Source organism: Heptranchias perlo, chromosome 7, assembly GCF_035084215.1.
Source record: "Heptranchias perlo isolate sHepPer1 chromosome 7, sHepPer1.hap1, whole genome shotgun sequence".
In the NCBI taxonomy this organism is placed as follows: domain Eukaryota; kingdom Metazoa; phylum Chordata; class Chondrichthyes; order Hexanchiformes; family Hexanchidae; genus Heptranchias; species Heptranchias perlo.
The window spans coordinates 51404249-51418573 of NC_090331.1; the positions used below are offsets into that span (position 1 = coordinate 51404249).

At 41.7% G+C, this 14325-nt stretch overlaps 1 protein-coding gene across 2 annotated transcripts in view; it reads right to left on the reverse strand.

The window, feature by feature from the left end:
• LOC137323706 (electrogenic aspartate/glutamate antiporter SLC25A12, mitochondrial-like) overlaps positions 1-14325 on the reverse strand; it is a 122419-nt gene that overhangs the window by 13952 nt on the left and 94142 nt on the right. For both annotated transcript variants that reach the window (XM_067987523.1, XM_067987525.1), the window contains one exon: positions 2314-2454. In XM_067987523.1, coding sequence (XP_067843624.1) covers positions 2314-2454 — 141 coding nt within the window. The remainder of the gene's footprint in view (positions 1-2313; positions 2455-14325) is intronic.

The window sequence follows — 14325 nt, forward strand, 5'->3', positions numbered from 1 at the left end:
TCTCTTTCTGTTTCTCTCTCTTCCTATTCCCATGACCACAACAGCACTTCTAAAATAAATCTGGGAGTTAGTTCCCTAGAGACTTTTTCAGGCCGTCTCCTTTCAGTTTGCCCTTCCTCCCTGCAGTTTCATTTTTCTGTTATTTCAATACACTTTCCCTTTTATCCTCTTTCACTCCTGTTATTGCAACACCTTTTTTGTTCCCATTTCTGCAGTAGTCACAATGCTGCCTGGGGAGGCTGCGCAGGGGCAGGGAGGGAAAAGACAAGAAAAAAAAAGAAATTGGGAAGTGGACAATGGTAGTCTTATTGGTGGATGCTCCTTTATAAAAGGGATTTTTAGTAGTTAAAAACTAGTTCGAAAAAGGTCAGTGCTTTAGCAAACCATAAAATAGAATAAAAATCAACAGTCATGTAGCATACTAAGCTTCATATTACCATAAATCCCTTCCACATTGTTAAAAGAAAAATTATGAATACTTTCAGGATTGCTACAATTGTTAAAAATCTGGGACAAGTTCTGAAAGTGACAGTGGTGCTAACATATTTTAATTAAACTTCAGACAGTGAGTTGCTAACTTCACAGAAGATGATGGATCTAAACATCAAACTAAAACACAGTGTACAAATAGACTACGTCATGGAGATCTGCAAGATAAGATTTTTATTTCTACTGGTGATTTACCATACATGAGGTTAAAAAAGTCCTCCTAGCTGGTGGCATTGCCGCCCTGTTTCCCATCCCAACCAAAATCTCTCACATTCATCGCCTTAGGAATCATTCTAATTGCCCTTTTCTACATCAGTCTTTCTGAAAGCAAAGAAGCCATAAATGGACACAACATTTTAAGTGTGGCTTAAGTTAAAGAAGGTCATACTAATTTTCTACAATGCATTAATCAATGATGTTGGCTGTAGACAGTAAAGCATTATTAATTGCTGAATCAAATTTGTTTCCTCCTTTTAAAGCTCTTCATCAATGTGTTACCAACTTTAGCAGCTTGTTCTGTTTCTGGCTTTAGGTCATTGGGTAAGTATTGTGAGGCTCATTTTTTTCCTAATATTATGTAATAACTTTAATATTCATTTCCTATATTTACACTATGAATTATGTTCTGTGTTCTTTTAAAGAAAGCAGAAAAAAGTTAGAACATTCCTCATAAATCAAAGGTTTTCATGAACAAAGTCACTTCACTTACTTCAAATGGGGCAGGATTACTTCATAGTTTCACAAAAATGAGGTTTGTGTAAACTGCTTTTTTCATTAAATTGAGTGCATAGAGGTGCTAAAAAGGTCCCAAAGGCAAAGAATAACAATAACTTGCATTTATATAGTGTCCTTAACGTAGTAAACGTCCCAAGGTGCTTCACAGGAGCGATTTTCAAACAAAGGATTACCTTTTTAAACATTTATTCATCTAAAACGGACATCAAATACAGGGCATGTCATTTTCATATAAATATAGAATGAATCTCCCGTAGGGTTGCTCATGCCAAGTTAGAGGATACGATGTTTTACAAAGACAGAAGCTTATATGATGTAATGCAGAGAGGTATGCTCGTCCTTTACTGGCGGGATCTATTCCAAGAAATGCACTAGTTACTCTTTTTATGCAACAACAGGTCATTTCCCAGTAATCATCTGAATATATAACATGATTGGGATTGCACATGAAGTAGTATTAATTGGATTCTTACTTGCGACATGCTGGTGGTGGAGGCCAGTGGTCAAAGTTCAGGAAGAATTAAAATAATAAATAAGGATGCAGCTGGAAAATAATGATATAAAAGAAATAGGGAGAGCACGGGCACAGGGAAGAAGGAAATAAATGAATAAAGTGGCAGGAGATTACAAAAAGGTAAATAAATGAATTAATGAGAAAGGCTCGGAGTGAAATACATAAAGGAAGGAAATAAAGAAAGGAACAAGAACAGCTCTATGGACAAATGAAAATAAATGATCAAGAACAACTCTGGCAGGAAATAAATAAATAGGAGCGACTGAAGGTGAAAAAAATCAGAAATTTTAAAAAAGAATGTAAACTGAAATGGTAACTTGGAAAAAATCACAGATGGCTTCTGAGACAGTGAAGTATTTAAATATTTTATCATTGGTTCTTCAGCAATTTGAGCTGATCAGTGTGATAACGATTCATCACCCTATAAACATATGTAAATAGATACATAAAACCGATTCGCAGAATAGATCTTATAAAAACCTTGTTCAAATGCTGTATTGATAACAAATTCAAATAACTTGGCTCTGTACTAGGCTACTTACAGGAGTATAGCTTTATCACATGGAACCACCTACCTTGTACAAACCCAAAAATCCAAGGTCACGCATTACAGAAAGTGCACTGACTCTGGGACCTGTGGTGATCTCTCCTGCAACTTGTAATCGAATTTTCACTATTTCCAGTGGATTTGTAAAGATTACTTGAGAACCTCCAGCCTGAAAGATTTACAAAAAAATTGTTTTAAAAATGTTAAAAATTCCTGATACAAGGTTCTATATTAATTTTGAGATATCCCAGTTTTCCCATTATGTTCTGTACAGACTCCTGTATTTGTGTGTATGTATATAAAATACACACAGTCTTTTTTTCTACAAAACTACTACTTTCAGGTTTTTAAAGATATTCCACCAAACAATATACCTACCAACATAAATGCAAGGGGATAGAAATGTACAATTACCGCAGCAGACAGTCGTCATTAATTTTCCCAGTATGTTCCATAAAACAGGAAGAAGGTGTAACAGAAGAGGAAAACCATTAAATCCATCCTTCCAAAGTAAATCATATCAGTCATACCAAATACATCAGGACACCTAGCTAAACACAAAATCTTACTACTAGAGAGAAGACAACCTCCAGCAAGTTCAGCAATGAGTGCCATCCAATTTTACATCAAAGACTCATCTTGGAAAGTAATCCAGAAACAGGTCTGTATTAAGGAAATTTCCTGGTCTAGTCAGAAAAAATACACAATTCACTTGACTGGGCCATATTCAAGATCATGCGGAGCAGGTTGTGCATGCTGGGAGTTATAAATGTCGCAATAAAACAGGATACATCTGCCGGTGTACAAAGGAAGAGATCTAAAAGTATGCTCCTCCTTTACCGGTAGGATCTATTCCAAGAAATGCACTAGTTACCCTTTTTATGCAACAGATAATTTCCCAGTAATCATCTGAATAATATATTCTGAAGATGTGGACAAGGGCATCAACTAATCAAGCATTCCTACATTAACCTTCACACTAATTATGCAACCACTAAAATGCTAAGTCTTGTCGTGTTAATTGCTCATGCAGTCTATGAACGTAGGCAGCGGCATTGGGTGAAAAAGCACATGAAGCTACAAGGAAGAAAGACAGAAATGACTTAATTCATATGGCGCCTTTCATGACTTCAGGACATCCCAAAGCACTTTACAGCTAACAAAGTACTTTTGAAGTGTAGTCACTGTTGTAATGTAGGAAACACGGCAGCCAATTTGCACACAGCAAGGTCCCACAAACAGCAAAGAGATAGTGATGTTGGTTGAGGGATAAATATTTGAAATAGTGCCATGGGATCTTTTACAGTCAGATGAGACGTTAAACCTGCCCTCAGATGAAAGACAGCACCTCCGACAGTTCAGCACTCCCTCAGTAGTGCACTGGAGTGTCAGGCTAGATTTTGTATTCAAGTCTCTGGAGTGGGACTTGACCCCTCAACCTTCTGACTCAGAGACAAGAGTTCTACCACTGAGCCACAGTTGACAAGGGTACAAGCTATAATCCCCTGGACCTTTGGTAATTCTGCCACTTTATAAAGTTGCATAACCTGCTTATGCTGCTGCCAATTGTCCAAGAGGGAGGAAATGAAAGTACTTGCTTGTGCAAACAAGGTGTTAGTCAGTTGGTTTACACATTATGAACATCTGACTGGCTTATGTTGCTGATGTCTCCACTAGCAGCTGAAATGATGCAGAAGCATAAAATTTAAGCCACCAGCAACAAGAACTTGCACATATATAGTACCTTTAATGTAGAAAAATGTCCCAAATCACTTAACAGAGGCATAATCAAAAAATGGACCCCGAGCCAAAGAGAAGATATTAGGAGTGGTGACTAAAGGCTTGGTCAAGGAGGTGGTTTTTAAGAGGGTCTTAAAGGAGAGGTAAGTTGAAAGGAGGGGTTAGGTAAGTAATTTCTGGGCATGGGGCCTAGGCAGCTGAAAGTAGAGCCTTCAATGGTGAAACATGCACATGACCAGAGTCAGAGAAACTGAGTGTTTGGGGGGCATTGTAGGGCTGGAGGAGGTTACATAGATAGGCAGGGACAAGACCATGAAGGGACTTAAACAAAAGGATGAGCAGTTTAAGTTTATGGGGTGGGGGGACTGAGAGCCAGTGCAGGCCAGTGAGACCAGGAGTAATGGGTGAGTGGGTCTTAGTGCAGGGTAGGATATGGGCAGCAGGATTTTGGATGAGCTAAAGTTTACTGAGAGTGGAGGATAGCAGTCTAACCAGGAGAGCTTTGGAACAGTTGAGACAACAGGTGGCATAGGGAGGATGAGGGTTTCAGCAACAAATGAGATAGGGTCAGAAGCGAATGATGTTCTGGAAGTGGAAGTAGACGGTCTTTGTGACGAAAAGGATATGGGGGTCGGAAGCTCAGTTCCTAGTCAGATAGGTTGTTAACAACCTGGTTTGGCCTGAGACAATGGCCCTGAGGAGGATGAAGTCAGGGGCAGGTGGCAGTGTCGTGTCTATTTAGGAATTTGACTGCAGTCTGCTTGGAGCATGCAATATTACTTTGTCACGGGGTCCCATGTAAATTGCTGACCAACTGACGTATATGCGCCTCTGCCTGTAGATTTTGGTCATCAGGTGGATGCAGAGGGCCTCTAGTGCAGCCTGACCTGCTTGGCATCCCACCATAGTTGGTCCACTTCTTCCATTAAAAAGCACAAACGTAGGAGGATACTGTGAAGAAGCCCAATGTGTCACCAATGGAGCTGTTGGGGGAAAAAAGGCAGCAGCACAACAATTACCATAAAGGGATCGCTAAACCTAAATGACAATAGAGGGAAAAAACATGCAGAAAAGGCCTGGAACTTTGCTCACTGAATCTTGTTGCTGGGCTCTGTAAAATGAACTTCCATTTACAACTCAGTCCCTAATAACCCTGGTTGCCTACTTTACTTGGGTGCATAACCATCTTCAACCAGAAACGCCGAATGGATGATCCATCTCTGCCTCCTCCCAATATCCCCACCATCACAGAAGCCAGTCTTCAGCCAATTCAATTCACTCCACGTGAGATCAAGAAACGGCTGAGTGCACTTGATACAGCAAAGGCTATGGGCCCTGACAACATCCTGGCTGTAGTGCTGAAGACTTGTGCTCCAGAACCAGCCACGCCTCTAGCCAAGCCGTTCCAGTACAGCTACAACACTGGCATTTACCCAACAATGTGGAAAATTGCCCAGGTATGTCTGTCCACAAAAAGTCTCAATCAGCAGCAAAGTAATGGAAGGTGTCATCGACAGTGCTATCAAGCAGCACTTACTCACCAATAACCTGCTCACCGATGCTCTGGGTTCCACCAGGACCATTCGGCTCCAGACCTCATTACAGCCTTGGTCCAAATAAGGACAAAAGAGCTGAATTCCAGAGGTGAGGTGAGTGTGACTGCCCTTGACATCAAGGCAGCATTTGACCAAGTCAAGGAGCCCTAGTAAAATTGAAGTCAATGGGAATCAGGGGGAAAACTCTCCAGTGGCTGAGTCATACCTAGCACAAAGGAAGATGGTAGTGGTTGTTGGAGGCCAATCATCTCAGCCCCAGGACATTGCTGCAGGAGTTCCTCAGGGCAGTGTCCTAGGCCCAACCATCTTCAGCTGCTTCATCAGTGACCTTCCCTCCATCATAAGGTCAGAAATGTGGACGTTCGTTGATGATTGCAGAGTGTTCAGTTCTATTCGCAACCCCTCAGATAATGAAGCAGTCCATGCCCGCATGCAGCGGACATCCAGGCTTGGGTTGATAAGTGGCAAGTTACAATTTGCACCAGACAAGTGCCAGGCAATGACCATCTCCAACAAGAGAGATCCAAACCACTGGAAATTCAAGGAACAGCACGGACAATGTCATGAACTCATTTACATGTATCCACCTGCAAACTTGCAGGGGCTTCCTGCGGCCATTTAAATAGCGACCACAAAATTGGATAGGATAAAAAAAAGTAGCACAGGAGGCGGCTATTTGGTTTTCCACCTGCACTCCCATCTTTAAAGATCTATGTGCCTGCACCTCTGGATTTCTCTGCTCCTCCACTCCTAAGAGTCTTACCATTTAATATATATTTCCTTTCACTGATCTTTTTGCTGGAATGTACTACTTTACATTTCTCTGTACTGAACTGTATCTGCCACCTATCTGCCTAAATCCTCCTGTAATCTCTTGTTTGAGAGCAATGTTGTTCCAGGCAAACGGGGTAATGAAGTGACCTAAACTTTTAAAATTGCTTGAGATATCTATACCAGGAACATTTGAAAAATATCAGCAAATACACTGCAATTTTCATATTAAGAACAATGACTTCACCTGTCAAGAGAAATAGGGAATTTGGACCATCCATATGAATCCCCATGGAGTGTGGCAGGAACGTTTGACTCCTACAGAAGTCACATTAAGTGCCGTTCTCCAGCATTAAAAGTTGTCCACTCTAAAGAGGAAGTCTTGAATATTAGCTGGCAGCAGTGGGAACTTCTATTCTTACACCCCAACAGAATGCCACAATCACTGATTATAACACAAGAAACAAAGGGTCAGATATATAGTAATTACACAGTTACATTATAGGATCCTGACTGCCATCTAGACTTCAAAAATATCACAACTGCCTCATTTACTAATGGCTACAGGTAATCAATAGAGGGCAATCTCATATTCCAAAAAACAGATTAAAACAACCAGAAAGAATCCCATTGATATGGACAGTTGCCCAGGATCCAATAAGAGTCAATTGTCTCATTCCAGACCCATTAGGTCAGGATTCATTTTAAGAATAGCAGACCTTTTCTTTAGACACACGCCTCCAGGGAGAACGAAAAATTGCTGTTTTATTGACAGACCTACTAGTAAATCACTGAACAGGGAGGAAGTCAAACGCACAGCTCCTTGATTTCCTGTGAATATACCTAGAAAAAAGGGACAAAGGGCACATGAGCAGACATCAGCTAAGTCTGGGGAGGTATTCTGGCCTAGAGAAAAATAACCTAACCATCTCAACAGCAACAACAACTTGTATTTATATAGCGCCTTTTACGTAGTAAAACGTCCCAAGGCCCTTCACAGGAGCGTTATTAAACAAAATTTGACACTGTGCCACATAAGGAGATATTAGGACAGGTGACCAAAAGCTTGGTCAAAGGAGGTGGGTTTTAAGGACTGGTTTAAAAGAGAGGTAGAGAGGTTTACAGAGGAAATCCCAGAGCTTAGGGCCTAGGCAGCCAATGGTGGAGTGATTAAAATTGGGGATGAGCAAGAGACAAGAATTGGAGGAGTGCAGAGATCTCAGGGGGTTGTAGGGCTGGAGGAGGTTAGAGAGATAGGGAGGGCTCATCTCAGGATCAAACAGGATGGTTTGGTTCAGCCTTAGACAACGGCCAGAGAGCGAGATGGAGTCGGTGGCTAGGGAACGGAGTTTGTGGCGGAGACCAAAGACAATGGCTTCGATCTTTCCAATATTTAGTTGGAACAAATATTTGCTCATCCTGGATGTCGGACAAGCAGTGTGACAAATGAGAGCCAGTGCAAAGGTTGAGAGAGGTGGTGGTGAGGTAGAGCTGGGTGTCGTCAGCATACACGTGGAAGCTGACGTGTTTTCGGATGATGTCGCCGAGGGGCAGCATGGAGATGAGAAATAGGAGGGGGTCAAGGATAGATCTGTGGGGGACTCGAGAGGTAACAGAAGCAGGAAGAGAAGCCATTGCAGGTGATTCTCTGGATGGATAAGAATGGAACAAGGCGAGTGTAGTCCCACCCAGCTGGACGACGGAGGAGAGACACTGGAGGATTGTGTGGTCAACCGTGTCAATGGCTGCAGACATGTGGAGAAAGACGAGGAGGGATAGTTTACCACAATCACATTGGATATTATTTGTGACTTTGATAAGGGCTGTTTCAGTACTTTGGCAGGGGTGGAAACCTGATTGGAGAGATTCAAGCATGGAGTTGCGAAAAAGATGGGCACGGATTTGGGAGGAGACAATACGTTCAAGGACTTGAGAGGAAAGGGAGATAGTTTGCAAGGATAGAGGGATCAAAGGTGGGTTTTTTGAGGAGGGGGGTGATGACGGCAGATTTGAAGGGGAGGGGGAAAGAACTTGAGGAGAGGGAACAGTTAATAATATCAGCTAACATGGGGGCCAGGAAGGGAAGTTGGGTGGTCAGCAGCTTGGAGGGAATAGGGTCGAGGGAGCAGGAGGTGGGTCTCATGGTCAAGATGAGCTCGGAGAAGGCGTGAGGGAAGATAGGAGAGAAACTAGAGAAGGATGCGAGTTCATGGCTAGAGTAGGAGGGAACTGTAAGGGAAGTTTGGCTAGATGGGTCAGGGGAAGGGAGGAAGCAGCAGAGGCAGCTGAACGGATGGTCTCAATCTTAGTGACAAAGAGGTCCATGAGCTCTTAGCACTTTTTGTTGGAGGTGAGAGTGGAGAGGGCATGGGAGAGAGGTTTAAGAAGATGGTTTGTAATGGAGAAGAGGAGCCAGGGGTTATCTTTGCATTCCAGGATGAGCAGTTTTGGCAGTGAGCAGGACCCGATTGTGCTTTACGTGATCCAGCCAGATCTGGCGATGAATGGCTAAACCAGTTGTCCGCCATAAACGTTCAAGTCTGCGTCCCTTGGACTTAAGGGAGCGGAGCTGAGGGCCGTACCAGAGTGAGAGAGAGTAGTTTTAATGGGGACAAGGGCATCAAAGCTGATGGTGAGGGTGTAATTGAGCAGATTGGTAGCTGCAGAAATCTTGTGGTGAATGGAGGGCCATAGGCTAGACAAATTGTAATTTGAAAGTGCAGTTGTAAGTGACTTGGAGGAGTGTTTTTTTTTTTCCAGGGGCAGGCACAGAAGGAAGTGAGGTTGGGGGGGGATGAGTGGGGAGAGGGTTACAAGCAAGTGATCAGAGATGGCCTTATCCACGTTTGACACGATGGAAGTAGAGATGCTTCATGAGATGGCAAGGTCGAGGGGGTGGCTTTGAATATGGGTAGGGGAGTTTATATGGAGGGAGAGATTATGGTAGGATAGGAGGGCAGTGAACTCAGGAGAGACAGCATGATTAGTTGAGATGGAAGGTGAAATCACCACAGATGAGAAGTCACTCAGTGGAGAGGCTGTGGGAGGAAAATAGTGAAGCTATCTTGGTGAGAATACTTGGCATGGTACTTGGGTGGGTGGTAGAGAACGGGGATTTCAAGCCTACAGCCAATCAAGATCAGAAGGCTCACCAGCACAAAGTTAAATGAGCAAACTAATGAGGATAATATGATGTATTTTTATTATTTATTTTGTTCTCCGGGATGGTTCTGTAGTTAGTTGAATCAAGACAAGATTTAATTACATATGTTACTCAGTACATTCACTCAATGACTCTCAAATAAAGCAACATAATGATTCATATCTGGCCTTCCCTCACTAAATAATTTAGTCTGTCTTCAGAAAGATTGGAGACGTTTACAAGGGCACGTGAATGACAATTTCCAGTTCGGGGCACCCCGGGTCATGCTATTGTATAATTATATATTGAGCAGTATGGGCACAGTCCTGAATGCAAGATGCTCAGACCGCTTATGGCAGTAACCAGCACCAATGTACCCAAAAGAATACCAAAGGCAGACCCATAACTTGTAACACACAGATAGATGAGGCAACAATGGTTTAGTTATCTTGCTCTGTGACACATACAATCACAGACAATTAGCCAACATTTCAGGACACTTCCAAAAAAAACCAATGTGGCCTCTACCAATGGCTCAGTTGGTTGTAAATTCCCACCATAACCTGGTATAGAAAATATCCAAGAATGAAATAAGGTACAGTAATATTTGAATGTGTGTACATATTGGCTGGGAATATTTAGCAACATTACTCACAATCTTTGTTGTGGCAATTCTTATAGGATCGCACCATTGAGGTATTTAAAAGAGAATGTCTTTTACTTACAGAAGGGAAAGAGGTTGAGAAAGAGTGTCAGAGACAAAGAGAGGTACACAAACAAGAGAAAGTGCGAGATCACAAGGGAGAAAGGAGGAAAAAGAAATGGGAAGCCAAACATAATGACACAGAAGAATGAAAGACATAAAAGAGTGCAACACAGCAGAGACAGTCATAGAAGAGGCAGACATATTTTTTAAAAATATTTGTCAATGAGCAATAGTATGGGAGATCAAATAGTTTACACCATATTCCTTGGTCAGTCCAGGCTCCAGACACCTTCATAGGGATGCAATCAATGTCACTCCTTCAACTAGCAAAAGGGGCACTCATACAATGTGAGATGGGACCTTTCTCAGTCAATCACTTTTTCTTCCTTCTCCAAGGCAACCTCAGCATGGCAAGTTCAGCTCTGAGTGAAAGTGGAATGCAAATGTCTGTCAAGAGTACAAATCTAACTTGGGTCTCTTAGTTGAGAGTCCAACCCGAACACTAATACCAAGAAATCCTTGGTTTAATTTTTAAATGCGAGTTTGTATTTGCACCAACTTCCTGGATATTTAGGCATAGCATTGCTTAAACGGTCACGTTAGAAGTCACATACAAAATGTTCAGCTTCCACCAACGCTGTTTAAAATTAATCTAGCATCTGATTTCACAAGTTTAGTTAAGTCCAATGAAATCTAATTTATTAAGTTTATAAAAAGCACATTATAGGCAAAAAGAAATAATCAGCAATAATCTAGCATAAAAAATGACAACTTTCATAATACAAACCTCCTTATTAAATTTAATAAAACTGAAGAAAATGTTCCCAAAGAGAATTTCATGGTTTCTAGCATATTGAACTTTGCAGGGGGGGGGGGGGGGGGGGAAAATCGAACATAAGGAAAGAAAATTCAAAACTGAACCTTTACATGAATGGGGTGACCACCCTTCTCAGATGTATGAATTAGGGACTATCACAAATGTGTGTGTCTTGAAGGAATCAGGAGTCTGTTGAAGACAATTGAAAAATTGTTTTAAGATTTGATAAATGTCTAACTTAGAAGTTGTAAACAATTTTACAACACCAAGTTATAGTCCAGCAATTTTATTTTAAATTCACAAGCTTTCGGAGATTTTCTCCTTCCTCAGGCAAATGTTTCAAGATCTCCTTGAAGCCTACGCATTTATACATATGTATAAATGCGTAGGCTTCAAGGAGATCTTGAAACATTTGCCTGAGGAAGGAGAAAATCTCCGAAAGCTTGTGAATTTAAAATAAAATTGCTGGACTATAACTTGGTGTTGTAAAATTGTTTACAATTGTCAACCCCAGTCCATCACCGGCATCTCCACATCATAACTTAGAAGTGACATGATTTTTCCAGACACATGACTTGAATCATGTTTTTGAAAGGAACCCAATGTCTGGTGCAGAAAGAACACTTAAGTTTGCTTCAGATCTGGTGATAAGTTTTTTTTTAAAATAAAGTCACTGACATGAGCCATTAACATTTGTGAATATACAACTAACTAGCTGCATTGACATGTGTGTTTTGGGGAATTAAATTACACTGCACCTTTTTTCTTAAAAAAATATAAAATTGCTCCTTTATCACTCTCGAGTAAATGTTTTAATCTTCTCTCTTCTATATACACAGAATCTAAAACTTTGATGAAGATGTTGTGCAGAACTGATCATCTTTAACCAATCGCTGTTTCTTGTCCTCAAAAAATTAAAATAAACAATTCTTGTTATTTGTTCTTAGGATATGGCTGTATTTATTGCCCATCCACAGTTGCCGAGGTTGTGGTGGTGGAGCACTTTCTCCTTGCAGCACAGCAGTCCTTGTGGTGATGGTACTCCACAATGGTGTTGGGTAGGGAATTCCAGGATATTGACCCAGCAACGATGAAAGAACATCAATATACACCCAAGTCAGGATGACGTGTGATATGAAGGGGATGATGTCCTCATGACATTGCTGCTCTCGCCTTTAGTGATAAAAGTCAGAGGAGGAAAGTGTTGTCAAAGTAACACTATTGAGTTTCTAAAGAGCATCCTGTAGATTATACATACTGCAGCAACAGTGCGCCGGTGATGGAGGGTTAGATATTTGAGTCCAGTGGCTCAAACTGCTCTGTTCTGGATGGTGTCAAGCTTTTTGAGTGTTGGTGCAGGTGCAACCATCCAGGCGAGTGGTGAGTATTCAATCACACTCCTGACTTAAGTTTTGTAGATGATGAAAAAGCTTTGAGTACCCAAGCCTCTGTCCTGTTCTTGTAGTTACAATGTTGATATGTCTGAACCAGTTAAGCTCCGGGTTAATGGTGTTCCCCAAGATGTTGACGGTGGAGGGACTTGGCATTGGTCCAGAGAAGATGGCTGAACTTTCTTTTGCTCAAGGTGAACATTATCTGGCACTTATGTAGCGTGAATGTTACTCTGTCAGCCCAAGCTTAGATGTTTTTAAGATCCTGCTGTTGGCTGGCATGGATTGCTTCAATATCAGAGCAGTTGTGAATGGAGCTGCAGAGGAGCTGAGTTATCAGCGGATCGTCCAATCCTTACCTTAAGACAGGCAAGGCCATTGATGAAGCAGCTGAAAATGAATGGGTCATGGCTGCTTATCTGAGGAACTCTTGCACTGATATTCTGGGGCTGCAATGATTGGCCTCTGATTGTGTCAGGTACGACTACGGGAGGGTTTTCCCTTTGACTCTCATTGACCTTAGTTTTACTAGGGCTTCTTGGCACAATGCTGAGTCAAATGCTGCCTTGATAATGAGGACAGCTACTTTCACCTCTCCTCTAGCACTCAGCACTTGCACCCATGTCTGGATGAAGGCTCTGACGTGGTATTGAGCTAATTGGTTCTGACAGAACCTGCACTGAGCATTAATAAGCAGGTTATTGGCGAGTAGGTATTGACTGATGGCACTATTGATGAAGTCTTCCATTTTACGAAAGATTGAGAAGAGGCCGATAGGGTAGTAACTGGCTGGGTTAAATTTATCATGTTTTTGTGGATGGGACATATTTGGACAATCTTTCACATTATTGGGTAGATGCCAGTGTCATAGTTGCACCGGAACAGCTTGGCTAGGAAAATGGCTAGCTCTGGTGCAGAGGTGTTAAGCACTACAGCTGCGATGTTGTCAGGGCCCATAGCCTTTGATAGGTCCAATGCGCTCAGCTTCTTAACATCACGTGGAGTAAACTGAATAGGCTGGACACTGGTATCCATGATGGTGAGCACCATGGGAGAAGGCCAAGGATTATTCATTCTGCACTTTTGGCTGAAGACACGTACAAACATTTCAGCCTTGTCTCTTGCACTCACACTCACATGCTGGGCTACACCATAGTTCAGGATGGGGTCACTAGAGTCTTCTTCTGTTAGTTGCTCAGTCGTCCATCACCATTTTCACCTCGATATGGTAGGTCTATAGAGCTTTGCTCTGATTGATTGGTTGTGGGACCAATTAAGTGTCTACAGCATGCTGCATTTGGTGTCTAGCATACAGGTAGCTCTGTGCAGTAGCTTCACTAGGTTTATGACTCATTTTAAGGTATGCCTGGTGTTGCTCCTGGCATGCCCTTCTACACTCTGCATTGATGGTGATGGAGGAATGAGAGATGTGTTGGGCATGATGTTACAGATTGTGGTGGTATACAATTTTACTGCTGATGGCCCAAAGGACCTAATGGATGCTCAGTTTTGGTCTGCTAGATCTATCTACATATTTGGACGTCAACTAAGGCCAGAAGCAAGTTCAGCTTCATGGTGAAATAGCCTGATGAGACTTACTATCTAAGCTCACAGATGAAGATCCACTTAGGAGGGGTCCCAAAAGGTTTATACTGTATTTAAATCAGAACATTATACTGTAATTTCTATTTTTATCTACAAAGTTTGACAAACTAAATTCTCTGGTTTCCTTTGTTGAAATTGACTCAATGATCAGCTTAGAGGAGACAAAATAAATGTATGGGCAAATAGGACAATTTGCACAGCTATTCTAACAAGTCAATTACTTTCAATATGTATTGTTTGTTATTCCACTGTAATTTGAAACGTCCTGTTAACAGTTCAGTGCCCAGTTTTAGAATGCAGCTATTTTTCAGG